The 15,542-nt window shown below is 40.0% G+C and overlaps 1 protein-coding gene across 1 annotated transcript in view; it reads left to right on the forward strand.

The window, feature by feature from the left end:
• Positions 1–15,542, forward strand: part of MYH9 (myosin heavy chain 9) — a 67,645-nt gene that overhangs the window by 33,055 nt on the left and 19,048 nt on the right. The window contains exons 6-16 of the mRNA XM_021386142.1: positions 2,645–2,737; positions 3,425–3,488; positions 4,011–4,109; positions 4,985–5,128; positions 6,940–7,035; positions 7,879–7,997; positions 8,945–9,097; positions 10,896–11,069; positions 11,811–11,984; positions 12,569–12,683; positions 15,066–15,259. Coding sequence (XP_021241817.1) covers positions 2,645–2,737; positions 3,425–3,488; positions 4,011–4,109; positions 4,985–5,128; positions 6,940–7,035; positions 7,879–7,997; positions 8,945–9,097; positions 10,896–11,069; positions 11,811–11,984; positions 12,569–12,683; positions 15,066–15,259 — 1,425 coding nt within the window. The remainder of the gene's footprint in view (positions 1–2,644; positions 2,738–3,424; positions 3,489–4,010; positions 4,110–4,984; positions 5,129–6,939; positions 7,036–7,878; positions 7,998–8,944; positions 9,098–10,895; positions 11,070–11,810; positions 11,985–12,568; positions 12,684–15,065; positions 15,260–15,542) is intronic.

Below are 15,542 nucleotides of genomic sequence, written 5' to 3' on the forward strand. Positions count from 1 at the left end.
TGCTGGCACTGATTAGCAAGAGTAGATGTGGAACTTCGTCAGTGACAGTATAGGAAGCAGTGATACTTAATCTACCAGGAAGGTTTCTTGACTGTCTTCTCGTAGAAGTTTTGAGCTTAAGCTCCTCTTTTTCCAAGTATCTGAGCAAAATCTGATTTACGAAGCATATTTGTCAGCTGTAGCTCTCTTGCTTTGGAGGTTAGGGCTGCTTCCACCACGTCCAATGCATTAGTGTATTGAGCTAAACAGCTTCTAGCTGCATGGTGTGAGTATTAAATGCATTAAAGCTGCTTTTGGGGCCTACCGAATCTAATCATATAAATACATTTTCACTTAATCAAACTTCATTTGTGGAAGTTAGGACAGATGTTTTCCCATTTTCAGCCTCTGCTTCTCTACTGACTTGTTAACTTGTGAAGATGAGAATGTTCACAGCTAATTAGAAGTTCATGGGTAGCGGTTGCTAATGCTTAAATCTTTGTACTGAAGGTTGGGTTACTGATGATCTCTTTCCTCCTTCCCCATCCAACTCAGTGTGGCTGGGGTCCAGTTATCTAAGTCTTTCACCTCCTTGTGGAAAAGAATATAAAAACAAATCCCTGAAATGTTTAAACGCAAATAAACAAAACCAACAAAAAAACAGGGGAAACATCACCTTTTACTTTTTAGAAAAGGTGTGAAAGCCAGCTGTGATTTCTGGATGCCCATCTCCATATGGACAAGTCATGAGAACTAAGGGATGTGACCAGCTCTAGCCTTCTTCTTTCCTCACAGTGCTATATTGCTGTGAGCCCTGAGCTGGTGTTCTCTTACACCTGTTTCTACCTTGGTTCTTCAAGAGACCGAATCACTTTTAAGCTATGGTTTACCAGCACCTACATGACGCTAAGGACACTTTCTTACTGAGGAATTAAGAGGAGATTTGGTAGCGAAAATTTCTATGAACTTCTGATATTTGTGTAGCGAAGCATAGTCTTAGCTTTATTTTGGACCAAATAATTGAAACAGATTCAGCCTGACTTCTTTTTAGAGAAAAGGCGAGTCTTTTGATCTCTTCCCTCCTTGTTCCTTAGTTGAGCTGAAGTGTTGACCTCTCTCTGCATAGCAACAGACTGTAGTCGCAAACAGAGGCCTGGGACTTCACTGCAGGGTGGTGAGGGAAGAGCGTTCCAATATCAGTACGTGTGCCAGAATAGGAGAGGGCAATGTGACTGCTACGCAGTTTCAAGGACTGAACTCCAGTTTCAAGATTTTCTCCTCACAGAGCTACACACTGGCTCTGTTGTGAGAGAGCAGATATCCCAGCTTTCCCTTTCCATGGTTAACCAACCCCCTTGTTGTGTATACTTTACAGTGAATGGAAGTGTTTGCAGCAGCTGCCCCTTCTGCGTATGTGCAGTTCTGCAGGGACTGGAGGTCATGTTTGGCATTTTGTTTGGCGGTGCGCTTTGCAAGCATGAAGTGAGGTGATGTGGAATCAACAAAAGAGGCACTTGTAGTTCTTTGTTTGGTTACTGATGCACCACCTCTTTGGAAAAAAAACCCAAAAACACAACAACTACACAACACAATCTCTACTGCTTTTTTAGCAGTGGAAGGACTGACCTGTTCTGTAATGCACTTTAAAAATTAATGGCAACAATTTTCCTTTATAAATACCATTAAATATTTTGCCCATGCATTCCAGTTTTTACACATCAAACTCAATTTCCATCTGTTATGCACAGGAAGTCTTGAATATGTACTGATCACTGCAAAAAAGAGAAATATTAATCTAAACTGTCATTTTCTATCTCCAGAAGTTTTTCAACTAATCCTGACATATGCAGAACTTCACATTCTTAACACAAAGGACAAATGTTTTTAAAAACAGCCAGAGAGATATCTAGAGCCTGAAGGGAAAGGTGTACATGCTCCAATGATCTAGTGCTTGGCAGGGATAAAGGTTCTGATTTTTTTTTTTTTTCTGCAGCTCAAGCATTTTGTGTTCCCTGAGGGGAGGAGGAGTGCGCGAGTATGGCAGTAGAATGCAAGCGATCCTGCAGTTTGTGGGATACCACTAATTCTCTTTTTTTTTCTGTGGGCCTCCTTACAAAAGAGTTTTCTGCTTGTTTGTATTGTGGAAAACATAGACTCTTAGTGCAACTTGGTGTTGTTGTTTTCTTTATATATATATATATATATTTCTTTTTACAAACATTACAACTTTTCAGGCTAACTTATTAATCTACTGCTAGCAGAGTTCAGAGCTGTCTTACAGTAGCAAGAAAGGATTTTTCTCATTCTTCAAGACATTTCTGGGATGAGGGCCTGATCTTGGGTGGAATGTTTTTTGTTTTGATCCTGGGAAATCTGTGGGATGGTGTGGCCAAGTGGCTTTAAAGGGCTGCTTGTTAACAGAAAGACAGCACTGTGACACCCTTGTCTTGGGGAAGGGAATAAAGCGTTTTTGTGAATGCTTCTGTTTTACCTGGATAACTAATGAGTCTCCTTTTGAAGGTTTAAGGGATCATCTTCTAAGGTTTAATGTGACTTCTCTACTGCAGATACCAAGCTAGTGTGAACTGAAACCTCAGCGCTGGTTTGACCCAAGCTTAATGCAGCAAACTGCTACCTACTTTATTCTTTTCTAATTTCCCTCTAGGGAGAACTAGAGAGACAGTTACTCCAGGCTAATCCCATCCTGGAGGCCTTTGGAAATGCCAAGACTGTAAAGAATGACAACTCCTCAAGATTTGTGAGTATTACTGTCCAGCATGATTTCCAGTATCCTAAACTTTTCAGAGGGAGGACTTCTTCTCATTTTGAGTGCAGTGCTATCCTGGGATAGGACAACTATCTGTGTGACTTCCTTGAAGTTAATCTGGGAAAAGAATTTCATTCAGTGAATTATCCAGAAAATACTGCTGGTAGATTTCCAATATGAAGGAACCTGATCCTGTGCCAGGACTACTTGCACCAGATTTTATTCTAAGTTTGTTACAGTCGGTTTTGTCCTGGAGAGCAAATAGCAATCCTTATTTTGCTTGCTCTGGAGAGATGGACGAGTGTCTGAGGCAGACTGAGGTGCCAGGGCTGGAGCTAAATGGAAATGGTTGATGCTAGGCATTGAGGGAAGCAGAATTGTTTGAACCGTATAGCACGAAAAACTGAAAATGCAATACTTGTGGGAAATCTAGGTTGAAACATAATTAAGTTGAATTGTAAGCTGTCCACCCTTGTTTACAGGTGTTTGTCTTGTTCATTAAACGCTGTCGTGATCAGCAGACATTGCCTATTGACTGGCCTTATGTTTTGCATAAAATTTGCCTGACCTGTTCTGAATTTCCTTTCCTGTATTAAAAAGACAAGGTTAGCCTTGGCTATTTATTTCAATTACTGCATAGAATGAATGCTAACCTTTTTGCCAATACCTTCCTCTCAGGGCAAGTTCATCAGAATCAACTTTGATGTCAACGGTTACATTGTTGGTGCCAATATCGAGACCTGTATCCTTTTTGTAACCACGTAAAAGTAACAGGGTATTGAGAGTGGCAGTAATAATGCTTAGCAAGCTCATCGCACCTTACCTTTGTTTGCTAAGTTGAGAATGTGTCAGGAGGCACTTAAATTTTTGCTAGAAAATTTACTGTTGTAGTCGTATCGTATTTTGTGATCTTTGTGACCGCAATTAATATCTCTTCTGAATTAATGAGTTCTAGTCATAGGAGGCTGAGATGGCAACATAAACTGCTACAAGGCAAATAGCTTTGGAATTTCATGAGCCATTTTCACCTCTGTGCAAGGCAAATGCAGATGAATGGCCCCTATTTCTCTGTGTATCAGTTAAGATTCTCTTATCATAGCTATCATTAAGAGGCTGACGGAACTGAGACCAGAACTCAGTGGCTTGTTGGCTGCTAACTGTTGCTAAATTGGCACAGGGAGAACATCAAGTACTGCTAGGTTTTCTCCTTTGATAAAAGAGGAAATGATTTGTATGTTCTGCCATATGCCTTAACTCTCGGAAGATCTACTGGAGAAGTCACGTGCAATTCGTCAAGCCAAAGAAGAGAGAACCTTTCACATCTTCTACTACCTACTCTCTGGAGCAGGAGAACATTTGAAGAGTAAGTTTGATTTTTGTTGTAGTTATGGAGTTCTCTCGTCACCGCAGCAGAGGGTCCAGACTCTAGCTAGGACACTAGCACCTGTTCTTTCATAGTTTCTTGTCTGTGCCTCTTAGGTATGGCCTCTCCTTCTCCACTTCTGCACAGACATACATCCCTCTGCCCTCCCCCTGCACCTCTCAGTTCCTGAAAACTTGCTTCTCTGGTTCCTTCCTGCACTTGTCTCCTTGCCAGAAATGACTCTACGCCCTTCCTTATCTAAATCACTGTCCCGTGTTTAGTCTAGCCTTGTATGATGTAAGCCCTTCTTGTGCAGGAATGATCCTACTGTGATGTGCTCAGCATTTAACTGAATGGAGCAAAGCATCTGGCACCTATGCAACTCTAGGATGCTAGCACGCCTACCATTAAAGCCTCAGCCTAAGATCAGTCTGCATGTTGTGTGAGAGCTGCACATTGATCTGGAGGAATAACAGAAGGAGAGGACTTTTCTCATAGTTGTTAGTATTTCAAGAGCTATGTATTAACCTTCATATGACTTGAAACAAATAAGGTATCTGAAGTTGAAGGCAAATTTACTTCAAAGTTAATCCCAGCTTTTTATAGACTTAGGGCATAATGATGATTGGCACTTCTTTAGTGGAGTATTCCAGAGGAAGGAATAGAAAGAAATAAGGCAGAAAAACTCCATTTTTTTTTTCTAAAGTATATTAAATTTTCATCTGTTAGTAAAACTGATCTTAATCTCAGATTCATCCAGCACCTGCTAGCATATGCAGGTGAGAAATTCGCTTTCAGTGGTAGCTTGTCTATTTAAAAAAAACACAGTAACAAAATAACACCACAGTAACTTCTTTCTCATTTACTTTTCTAAGCTGATCTACTTCTGGAGCCTTACAACAAATACCGCTTCCTTTCCAACGGACATGTTACGATCCCGGGTCAGCAAGACAAAGATATGTTTCAAGAGACCATGGAAGCAATGAGGATCATGGGCATCCCAGATGAGGAACAAATAGGTATGAGTCCTCTGGAGAGCTTGAAATGTGAGAAAATCAAGGAGGAAATAGATCATATCTCTCTAGACCTTTATTTTTGGTTTGTTTTCATTTTTTGGTATTTTTTTGTTGTTACTTTGTTTCTCCTGCCTCCATCCCAAACCCAAAGTGAGCAGGGTGCAAGTGGTGAGCTTAGTAGCTTTGGAGTAGCCCACCTCAGGATATACCAGCATAGTTTCAGTTCATACATTCAGTCTTAGAAGTCAAACTACCAATGAAAACGTTCATCTGTTTGCTGGTTTTGATCCCAGTCTGAGGGCTGTATATCTGGTTTATGAGTAACACATCCAAAGTACAAGACTTCCCTCATTCTCTTGTGTAATGCAAGGATCGTGTGCTCCCCTGCCCCCTAAGCAATGGCTTTTAAGTACCAAATCTAGTACTGGCTGGATTAGTGCTTTGAAAATGGCCTGCTCATAGTGCTTTTCTTTCCAGCTTAACACTGAACTGCTGATCAGAAATTAATATTGTCTGATTCTAGGAGCACAGTTCCCTAGAATTTTATGAAGCCAGCACAAAGTGCAGTGATGCTTATTCACTTTTTCTATGCTCTCATTTATAATCTGCCTTACTTGTTGGGAACCAGTCTTCTGCCAAATTTCAGTTTGTAGCTGTATAAGGTTTTACAAAACTAGAACTTTTTTTTTCCTACATTGAAGCAAGCATCTGTGGTTTTCTTTTTGAGGTCACTGCTTCCTCTGCTGGAGGCTGTAGCTCTTGTGGCTCGAATATGTGCTTGTGCCGTAGCTGCTGCTCTTCATAGTGCAGCCAGCTATAAATCCATTCTTTTGTTATCCACAATTAAATACTATACCCTAAATCATCTGAGACTGAAACTGCTATATGGAGGTGAAGACATTTGCTTAAACAGAATTAAATAACTGGCAACCTGATTTATTGCTAAGATGTCCTACTACATTCCATTGGTTGTTGTTGTTTGATTTTTTTGTTGTTTGCTTGTTTATTTTGTTTTTAATGTATGCTCTAGGGCATGTCTTTGCTGTCACATAGATGAGCTATTGGTTCCAACCACTACAGCAAAGATAACTGTAGTGTTTTGTACTTGCCATTCAAGGTATGAAGTTCTTTAGGCTTAAAATAATAATATGCAGAGTAGCTGGCTGGGCAGTAAGATTATGTAGTTTTGATGTATGATCTAAATGCTAACTTTCTCCATGTTTGAGACAATATCAAAACAAGCTGTATGTCCAAGTGCCAGGACTCCAGATTCAGCTGTCAAAACACCGGATTTCAAAACATGCCACGAGGAGCATATAGGATTCTCTTCTGTTAGTCCTGATGTAGATTCTGTGGAGCCATTGTTTGTTCTGCTATGAAAAGGATATTGTTTTAAAGCAGCTGTTTCTGTAGTAGGTAAAAAATTAGGAGATAAAAAAAGTCTTTGGCGTTAGACCATTTTTACAAGTGACTGGCAGTTTTCTCAAGGCGACTAGAAGCTGTTATGCAGTGAGCTTTGATAGATACACGGTGAAAACTATGACTTGATGTTGTGACACTGAACTCTTTTATCCCAGTCCTAGCATCTGATGCTGCATTTGCGATGTGCACTGTTCAAAAGTAGAGTGATAACGGTTGAGATGATTCAGCATGTGATCAGTTATGGCACGGGCACTTTTGCCCACACCCTGCTGCCAAATTCCAGAAAGATCTTTGGCTGCTGAGAAGAGCTGCTTACTTTTCATGACACAGTTAACTGGGTTATATCAGGGCTTTTGCTGATGTCTGACACTGAGCTGTTATTATTTCAAAAGGTCTTCTGAAGGTTATCTCAGGTGTTCTTCAGCTTGGCAACATAGTCTTCAAGAAGGAGCGCAACACAGACCAAGCCTCTATGCCAGACAATACAGGTACCAATCTCCTTTCCCTAGCCCCCACCCCTAAAAGAAATACTCCATAGAAAATTGCAAAAAAAAAAAGCCTACAGGAAATTCTCACAAGTAGAAAAATTAATTACAGTATATACAGAATGCTGCCGTCCTGTTTTTCTATCAAGTGACTTATTGTCAAAGAAGATGACATGCTCCTTCATATAAATATAGAAACAAATGCTTTGTCTTGCCAAACGTGGATTTGCAGCCGCTCAGGGGCAGGAGTGTGACACTGTTCTTGTTAAAGAACTAGGCAGAAAGTACGTGTAACAATGACCAGATGAAAAGGCTTACTCTACTGGAACATGTAGTGTGTGTCTGTTTTAACCAGGCTAAGAATGATTACTTCTTACATACCTGATTAAGGAATATTTACTAACTTCATAGTTAGACATATTTGTAATTTGTTTTGATTTTTTGGCTCTTTAATCTGAAATAAAAAAGGTTGCCCCAAAAACTAATTGGTCGGTGAAGACAGTACAATTAGTTTGATTAAGAAGTCAGTCACTCGTGGTATTTTTAATTTGATTGTAAATGTGGACATTCTGAAGATTCCATGTTATGTCTTAGTGGTATGTGAGAATATTGTCAAATTGACTCCTGTGGATTTTAAAGAAACTCTGTAACTCCTAGCATGGGTTGCTAGAGTTTTTTGGGAGGATTTCTTTGTTTCGTTAACCTGCTCTTCATTTTATGGCTTTTTGAGAGCAGTCATTACTGTCCTGAGAATGCAGTTGCAGAAATGTTCTCTTTCTCTCGTTTTCTGTGAGAAAAACAGAAAAAATCCCAACACGTTAATATCTTTGTTGTTTCCTTCCTTAGCTGCTCAGAAAGTGTCTCATCTTCTGGGTATCAACGTGACAGACTTCACCAGAGGTATTCTGACTCCTCGCATCAAAGTTGGACGAGATTATGTCCAGAAAGCTCAGACCAAAGAACAGGTAGGCATTCTGTACAAGTGAATGAGTACTTCAGTCTTTAATTTTGCTGTCAAAAAGCAATAGCCATCTTCATGGCTGCAATGTTGGCAACTACACTTGAATAATACAGCATCTGTGTTCCTTCTAGTTTTAGCTGTCTTGATCTGTATAAAAATAAAAATCACCCCTGCCCCTGTAGCACTTTTTCTCATATGAGGAAAAAATGAGAGCACAACTCCTCTAATTTTAGTGACTGGCTGTCCCAGGGGAGTAAGTTTTTTTCAGTGCTCTATGCAAGGGTGACATTTTCAAGTTGCTATAATACAGAAAACACAATTTCTGAGTAGGTCAGCTGCTCGCGTGGAAGAATTTGTATCCCATCCTTGAAACTGCTGATATGTTTCTTAACAGTCTTGAATCAGGCTGTGCTGAATGTGTTCTTAAATGAAACCTGAACTAGAAGCTAGTTGCTTCCTAAATGAGGTAAAACCCCTGTGCTTTACTCTCCGCATGGCTTTTTCATAAACACATCATTATTCTCAGTGTAAATAAACATGCCCCATAGCATGAAAGAGATTGGGAAGAGACTGAAATCTAGAAATATTCACTGACTGTCTTTCTGTTTTGATATTTAATTTCTTACTCTATATGTAGTATTTTTGTGTTAATCATGGGTAGGGTCATGGCACCGAGGGGAAAAAATGACTATATCCTATAGTCAAATATAGTCAAATCCTATATTACAAAGTAATTTTCATGCTTTTCTTTGGATATATGTGAACATACTATATTACTTTGGAAGGGACATGATTCTATTTATTTTTTCTAGAATATTAGGCTATGGTTTCTCAGGTGGGCGGAGTCCTGAAAGTTAGCTTTGATGTGCTAATTTATTAAGACATTCTTTGCTCCGTCTTACAGAGTATCACTGTTATAATGCAACTCCTGATATTTGTCTTTCTGCATAGGCTGACTTTGCCATTGAGGCTCTGGCTAAAGCCACTTATGAACGGATGTTCCGGTGGCTGGTTATGCGCATCAACAAGGCACTGGATAAGACCAAGCGACAGGGTGCATCCTTCATTGGAATCCTTGACATTGCTGGTTTTGAGATTTTTGAGGTAAGGAGATGTCAGGTCCCTGCACTCAGCACAGTTTGCCATGGAGCAGGGAAGGAAAGTGTTGAAGGAAAACATTTTAAAGCTGGAATAAAACAGAATAGCTTTGGGAATTATGTGTATCCTGCTTTTATTTGAGATCCCTCCCAATTTGAACTGTCAGTTTGTTTAATAATGTGTCCAAGTAGTTCATTCTTTCTTATTTTGTATATACTGCAAATACTGTGTCTCATTGCTGTATGTTCTGGTGCTTACATCCTTTTTGTCATGTGCATCACTATTGTTTAAATTTCATAGTTCTGGATGCTTGTGATTCTTTGTAATTCAGCATGTAAGAGTTTGCTAGCCTACAAAAAAGTCTTTAAAATGTAAAGTGGAGTTAAAATTTTGTCCCATTAGTTTATCCCAAAGCATTAAAAACACAATCCACTGCGACCTATTAGCATCGTTAAGAATTGCTAGAAAGTCTTTCTGCCGCTTAGTTTTGACAAAGACTTTTGAAAAGGCAAAGAAAGGGGAGACCAAATCAGGTTCAACATATTCTGACCTGTGTATGCTATGCTCTGTGAGAAGTGAGAAAATCAGGGATCAGAGTTTGGTCTCACATCTGTCTAAACTGATGTAACAGTTTCTTGATGCGGAAGAAGGGTAAACTTTCACCGTTCCCCTTGTGCTGTTCCTGGCTGCACCCTCTCATACTGTTCACCTTTCTAGCAGTGCGGATACTGTTTTTCTTAGGGTGGCTTATAGTTGAGTCAGTCAGTAAAGGGGAATCTGAGCACAAAAACTGATACAAGATAAATGTAGGAAAGGAACAGCTGAAGGAAAGTTGAAGGAGAGATGGAAAAGGGAAAGTTGGAGCTCCCTCTATAGGTAGCAGTGAGCTGTTAGGCCACATCATGAAACTACAGTTCCAGAACATGGCTTTGCATTATGCTTAGTCTTAACTAATCACAAGCTGACACCAGAAAAGAACTATCCTGCCATCCCCAGCTAGCAAGCCAGGCAACTCCTATAAACTTGTGTTTTTCTGAATCTAGCTTCTGTGCAGCTGCAAAGTTAATTGGACCATTTATTAATGAAATGGAAAACTAAGCCACTGGAAGATTGCTTTGTTTCTCTCTGATCATGTTGTTGATCTAACTGTACTTTTGGTTTAATGGTTGCTACATCTCATAAAAATGTAAGGGGAGTGGAAATGCATGGTTAGGAATTACTGGAACATGGAGGAAGTAGAACAGAACCACTCTGTCCAGCAGCTGCATTAAATTAAGTATGGTCAAACATAAGTATGGTCTGTCCTTGGTTTTTAACCTTATCTGTACAGTTTGAAGAAATCAGGACACGGTGAAGAAATTTCCGTCACTTTTCTTGTTCTGATTTTATGTGTGAGGATTAAAAAAGGACTTCCCAGCACACATGTTTTCAGGAATCTGCCTTCAGACCTCCATTGCTTCCCCTTCCTATGAAGAGGACTTGCCAGCTCTGAGTTTGTGAGAAAACCGGAGGCTTTTCTGTTCCTGGGTTAAGTGGCTGCAGTAATTCTTCTGCTGTTTATGACAAAACATTCTTCTGCAAATTCTGAGGAGCAGTTTGTGAATTTCCCTTGGGACTGATGCAGTGTTTCAGTAGCATGTGACAGGAAATGCGGTTCATAAGCAAAAAGGTTAGAAGTTAGACAAGAACACTAGCTTAGAGTTGCTGAACTATAACTTTAAATGTGATCTTTAGTGCTAGGAGAATAGTAGATGTGTCTTCAAAAGCAACTGTTCAAATATCTTTCTGCTCTTTTCTTCATTAGCTGAACTCCTTTGAGCAGTTGTGTATTAATTACACAAATGAGAAGTTGCAGCAGCTCTTTAACCACACCATGTTCATTCTGGAGCAAGAGGAATACCAGAGGGAGGGCATAGAGTGGAATTTCATTGACTTTGGCCTGGATCTGCAGCCCTGCATTGACCTCATAGAGAAGCCGGTAAGAAGCTTGTTCTCCTGTTCTTGAACAACAAGAAATGGCTGCACTAATTGTGTCATAGAAAGGCTACTCTCTGTGTACAGCTAGCTTCTGTAACCCTCTACTGACACTGTGGTTTGCTAGGAAGCAGAAATGAACAGTTTTCTCTTTGCTTGAAAGTATGTCGTCAATAAAACTGTTAGTGTCAGTTCCGTAGGAAGTGTTGCATGAAAGCAGATCACCTTGTCAGCCATTTTTTCTTCTCAGAAAATTATCTCTGTGTAGAACTGCATGGTGCTAGGTGCATAAGTGCAATTTAGAATGAGTAGTGTGAGCTTCCTTTCTTGCCTACAAGTGTGAAGAGAGGCAGTGAACCTCTATTGCCTTCAGTCTGCACTAGCAAAGCTTGGAAACTCACACATTTCACAGTACACATTCCAGTAGTAAGAACTAGTTTCTGAAATTTACTGCTATGGTCTTCTGTAGTGTTCCTTATATTAAAAATATATATATTTTCACTTAAAACAGCCTGTATAAGTGTCATGAAAGAGGCCTTCTATAAAAATGTTCAGATTTCAGAAGAGGATCTTGAGAGACTATTAATAATTTCGATTACTGTGGCAGTAGTTGAACTGATACCACAGAACAGGTGAATGTGATAGGGATCATGGTTAGGTGTCCTTTTTTTCCTAGCTATCCAAAGGTTTTCATTACTGATGTAGTCATGTACTTAATGACGTTTGGATGTTTCCTTCCTTTAAGGCTGGCCCCCCTGGTATACTGGCCCTGCTGGATGAAGAGTGCTGGTTCCCAAAAGCAACAGACAAAAGCTTTGTGGAAAAAGTTGTACAAGAACAAGGCACCCACCCCAAATTCCAGAAGCCAAAACAGCTGAAAGACAAAGCTGACTTCTGTATCATACATTATGCTGGCAAGGTAAAGGATTAATAGCTAAATTGTGCATGAGAAGAATGTCTGCCTTATTTTCCACTGTGTAACTACTGTTTTTCAGAAGTAGCTACTTACCAAAGTGGCTATGTATGGGAAGACACGGGAAACCAGTGGGAGACTTGACAAAGCTGTTTCATTGCTGTAGACCTTACGGAGCCTAGGGAGATTTACCTGCAAATTATCTATGTATAGTTGAGGACATGCCAAATTGACACCAATTTAAATTTGCTCTCTGTGACTCGATGGGATTGGAGATATTTTTCAGAAACCTTGCATCAAGATCTTATCACCAGTAATGGTGGTGCAGTAGTTTTTTGCTTCACACTCAGGATGATGCGTACTAGCATTGTAAATCCATTCCCTTTAGTGATAGAACAGAAAGTTCAGCATTTATTTAGGGTTTGGTGTTTGTAAGTATGCTTGCTTAGACAACGTGTTCAAGAATAATTACATTGTCTGTTGTTGATTATGCAAACCTTGGTGCTGCTTTTCTAGACTTTGCAGAATCTTGCTGGATCTTGTGCTGCAGAAAATGCTCTGGAGTTTCTTGACGTGTTTTTCTTTTCCAGGTGGATTATAAAGCAGATGAGTGGCTGATGAAGAACATGGATCCACTGAATGATAACGTTGCTACTCTTCTCCATCAGTCATCGGATAAGTTTGTGTCTGAGTTGTGGAAAGATGGTATGTAATTAAATTTAATCTCATATGTTTTCTCTTCCTGTTTTACATGGAAAAAATTGTTGGTTCATCAAAAATCTGTTATGACCTATGTTGCTTTTCTTCCCTGGAGACTAAACCACCAAGATGAATATTGTCCAGTGCATCCTTTGCTTAGACCCTGGTATTGCATTAAAAATTCGCTGTAACACAAACGAAAGGCTCATGTGCATTGACTTACATTAAGCTTGCTGCATATACTGCAATTACTGTTCCAAATTGAGAATACCAGATAAAATATGAACACACCAATGCGTCCTAGCAGCTTGCTTAGCTGCAACACTCAAATGCAAGATCTGAGGTTGAATCTAGATTTTCTGTCCTGCAACCAGCGTGTTTTTGCTGCAGTGTTGTTCAGTATTTTACTCTTATCTTCTCTGAGTTTATCTGCTTTTGAGTCTTACTGTTGCTGTCACTTTCTGTCATGGGTTTTCTTTGACGTCTCTGTCTGTTGCAGAGATGCAGAACGTTCAGAGAGCCTATTTCTATCAACACTTTCCTATTCTTCATCTAGAACCAGGTGACTGAGAAATGCAGCTGTTGTGTCATGTGTGTAATGCATCCTAGAGCCATGCAAGAAATGCTTCCATTAACTTCTCTTTGTCCCTTTGTCATACCTGCTTGTCTTTCTTGTTCATTTCCTTTGCTTTGTGCTAGTAGCTCCTCATGGACTTTAAAAAAAAAAAAATAAAAAAAATCCTTGCAAGTGGGTACAAGAGAAATATGGACACATTCAGGTGCTAAAGGTGCTCTTGCAAGACTTTCGTAGGAACAGCTAAAAGCAAATCCCTGTCAAATGTTTGAACATAGAACTAGTAAGGCTGTACTTGGAAGAAAGATTTCCAAGACTATGTTAAAACCGAAATTCAGTTTAATGCTGATTCTAGTGTTGAGATTTGACTTCAGCTGCAGATCACAAAAAGGATAATTGGTTTGGAAAAGGAATTTGTACTACGTGAAAAATATCCATCAGAGCCTAGTACTTAGGAAGGCCTTTGCTGTGTGAGGCTGACACATGCCTTTTGGAGTTAGAATGTCAACTGAACCACAGCTGATCAGATCTCATCTGTTGGTCTTAGCTGGATCTTCTGTTGCAAGTGACTGTCCTTTTTGCCATCTTGATGTAGATTGCAGGGCTCAAGTTTTTAAGAGGATTGTTCCAGACGGAATCTGGGGGACTCTTCTGTGGATTTCCCTGTGATGTCATCTAGTAACATAACCTTCTTTTCTTTCTGATAAGACAGCTTTGACCCTATTCCAATGGCTGCTCTAGAAGCGAGCAGTTGTAAGCTAACATTAACTGTAAATGAAGCATCTATCCTTTCTTGTTTCTTCATTTGTGGAGATTTCTCATGACAAGTTTTTTTAATCAAGCCAGCTGAGCACAAGTTCTGTATTTTCAGAAATTAAGACAGGGAGCCTGAGTGTAGGCATCAACCAATCACTGAGGATAGTAGTGAGATATTAGATTGAAGCCCTTGAGAAAATGTACCTTAGGGTGTGGTAATTTATAGTGATACAGTTATTTTTGGTTGTGACTGTGAATATTTATCTCTACATAATAGAACAATGGGAAAAAGGAAAGCTTTAGTTTCTTCCAACTGATGCTACTCTCAGATCTGACTGGCTTCTATTGAAAAAAAAGTCTTGGAGTTCACCCATCAAGATGATAGCTTCACTAGTACTTGGATGTCATTGTGACACAGGGGAGAAGCTGTTGGGGTGGGGAGTTCTGGCTTTCTCCTGGTGGTATTGTTCGTGTCTGTGAGTCATAGAATACTTGTACTCCAAAATAACTCAAACAATGGTATCTTGGAATTTGGTGTCTGTCATGCCTTTTACCATGTTTATTCAGTTAACAAGTAGATGTGGCTTTTCTGATCACCAACCATGGCAGTTCTGCTTGTGACTAAAGAGTCAAGCTGGGCTTTTTCTCTAACTGTGGCCTCTTCTGGATCAGAGTTAACTAATAGTTGACTCTGGTGGGCTAGCAGCTAGAACTCTTGGTTTGTTGTTTTTCATTGTAACCTAAGCAAGTGGAAGCATCTGAAACACACTTCTAGATTGCTCTTCCAGATCTGCCCTCCAGATCATCAGTAGACTATGTTTGGGAGCAAGTTTGATTCCATCACTCAAACTTCCTGTAGTGAGCTGTTGCTTTTTTTTCCTTCCTGCTCCTATCCCTGCACAAATTCTGTACAGGAGTCGACATCTGTGTAGAGATGAAGCAAAAAGGATCCTGCAGCTCCTCTCATTTATCCTGTTCTACCCAGATGTTCTTTGTACATACCGATGTTTCCTTTGGTTGTGGCTGAATTTTAATGCCCTTTCTTATGTTCTCTCTAGTTGATCGTATTGTTGGGCTGGATCAGGTAGCTGGCATGTCAGAAACAGCGTTGCCAGGAGCCTTTAAAACCAGGAAGGGTATGTTCCGAACAGTGGGACAACTTTACAAAGAACAACTGGCTAAACTGATGGCCACCCTGAGAAACACCAACCCCAACTTCGTCCGTTGCATTATCCCCAACCACGAGAAAAAGGTAAAGGAGGTTATAACTACTGCCCATGCAATCATAGATGGACTTCCTTGGCAGGGTATGACTGGGTTGTTAGATCTTCCCAGTTTTTGCAAGAGATCTTGTAGTGGTCCTATTTATTCAAGATCTCTCTTTACAGTTATCCTAAATAATGGTATGCTTTCCAGAATGCGGGAGACTGATCTTTGCAGTTGTTTCTAACGTGGCATAAAAGCCTTCAGTTTCTCATAACCAGAAAACAAAGAGAACCGGCTGCTTTACAAAAAAGGGGAGGAGGCAAGGTGTT

This window comes from Numida meleagris, chromosome 1 (genome assembly GCF_002078875.1).
Source record: "Numida meleagris isolate 19003 breed g44 Domestic line chromosome 1, NumMel1.0, whole genome shotgun sequence".
In the NCBI taxonomy this organism is placed as follows: Eukaryota; Metazoa; Chordata; class Aves; order Galliformes; family Numididae; genus Numida; species Numida meleagris.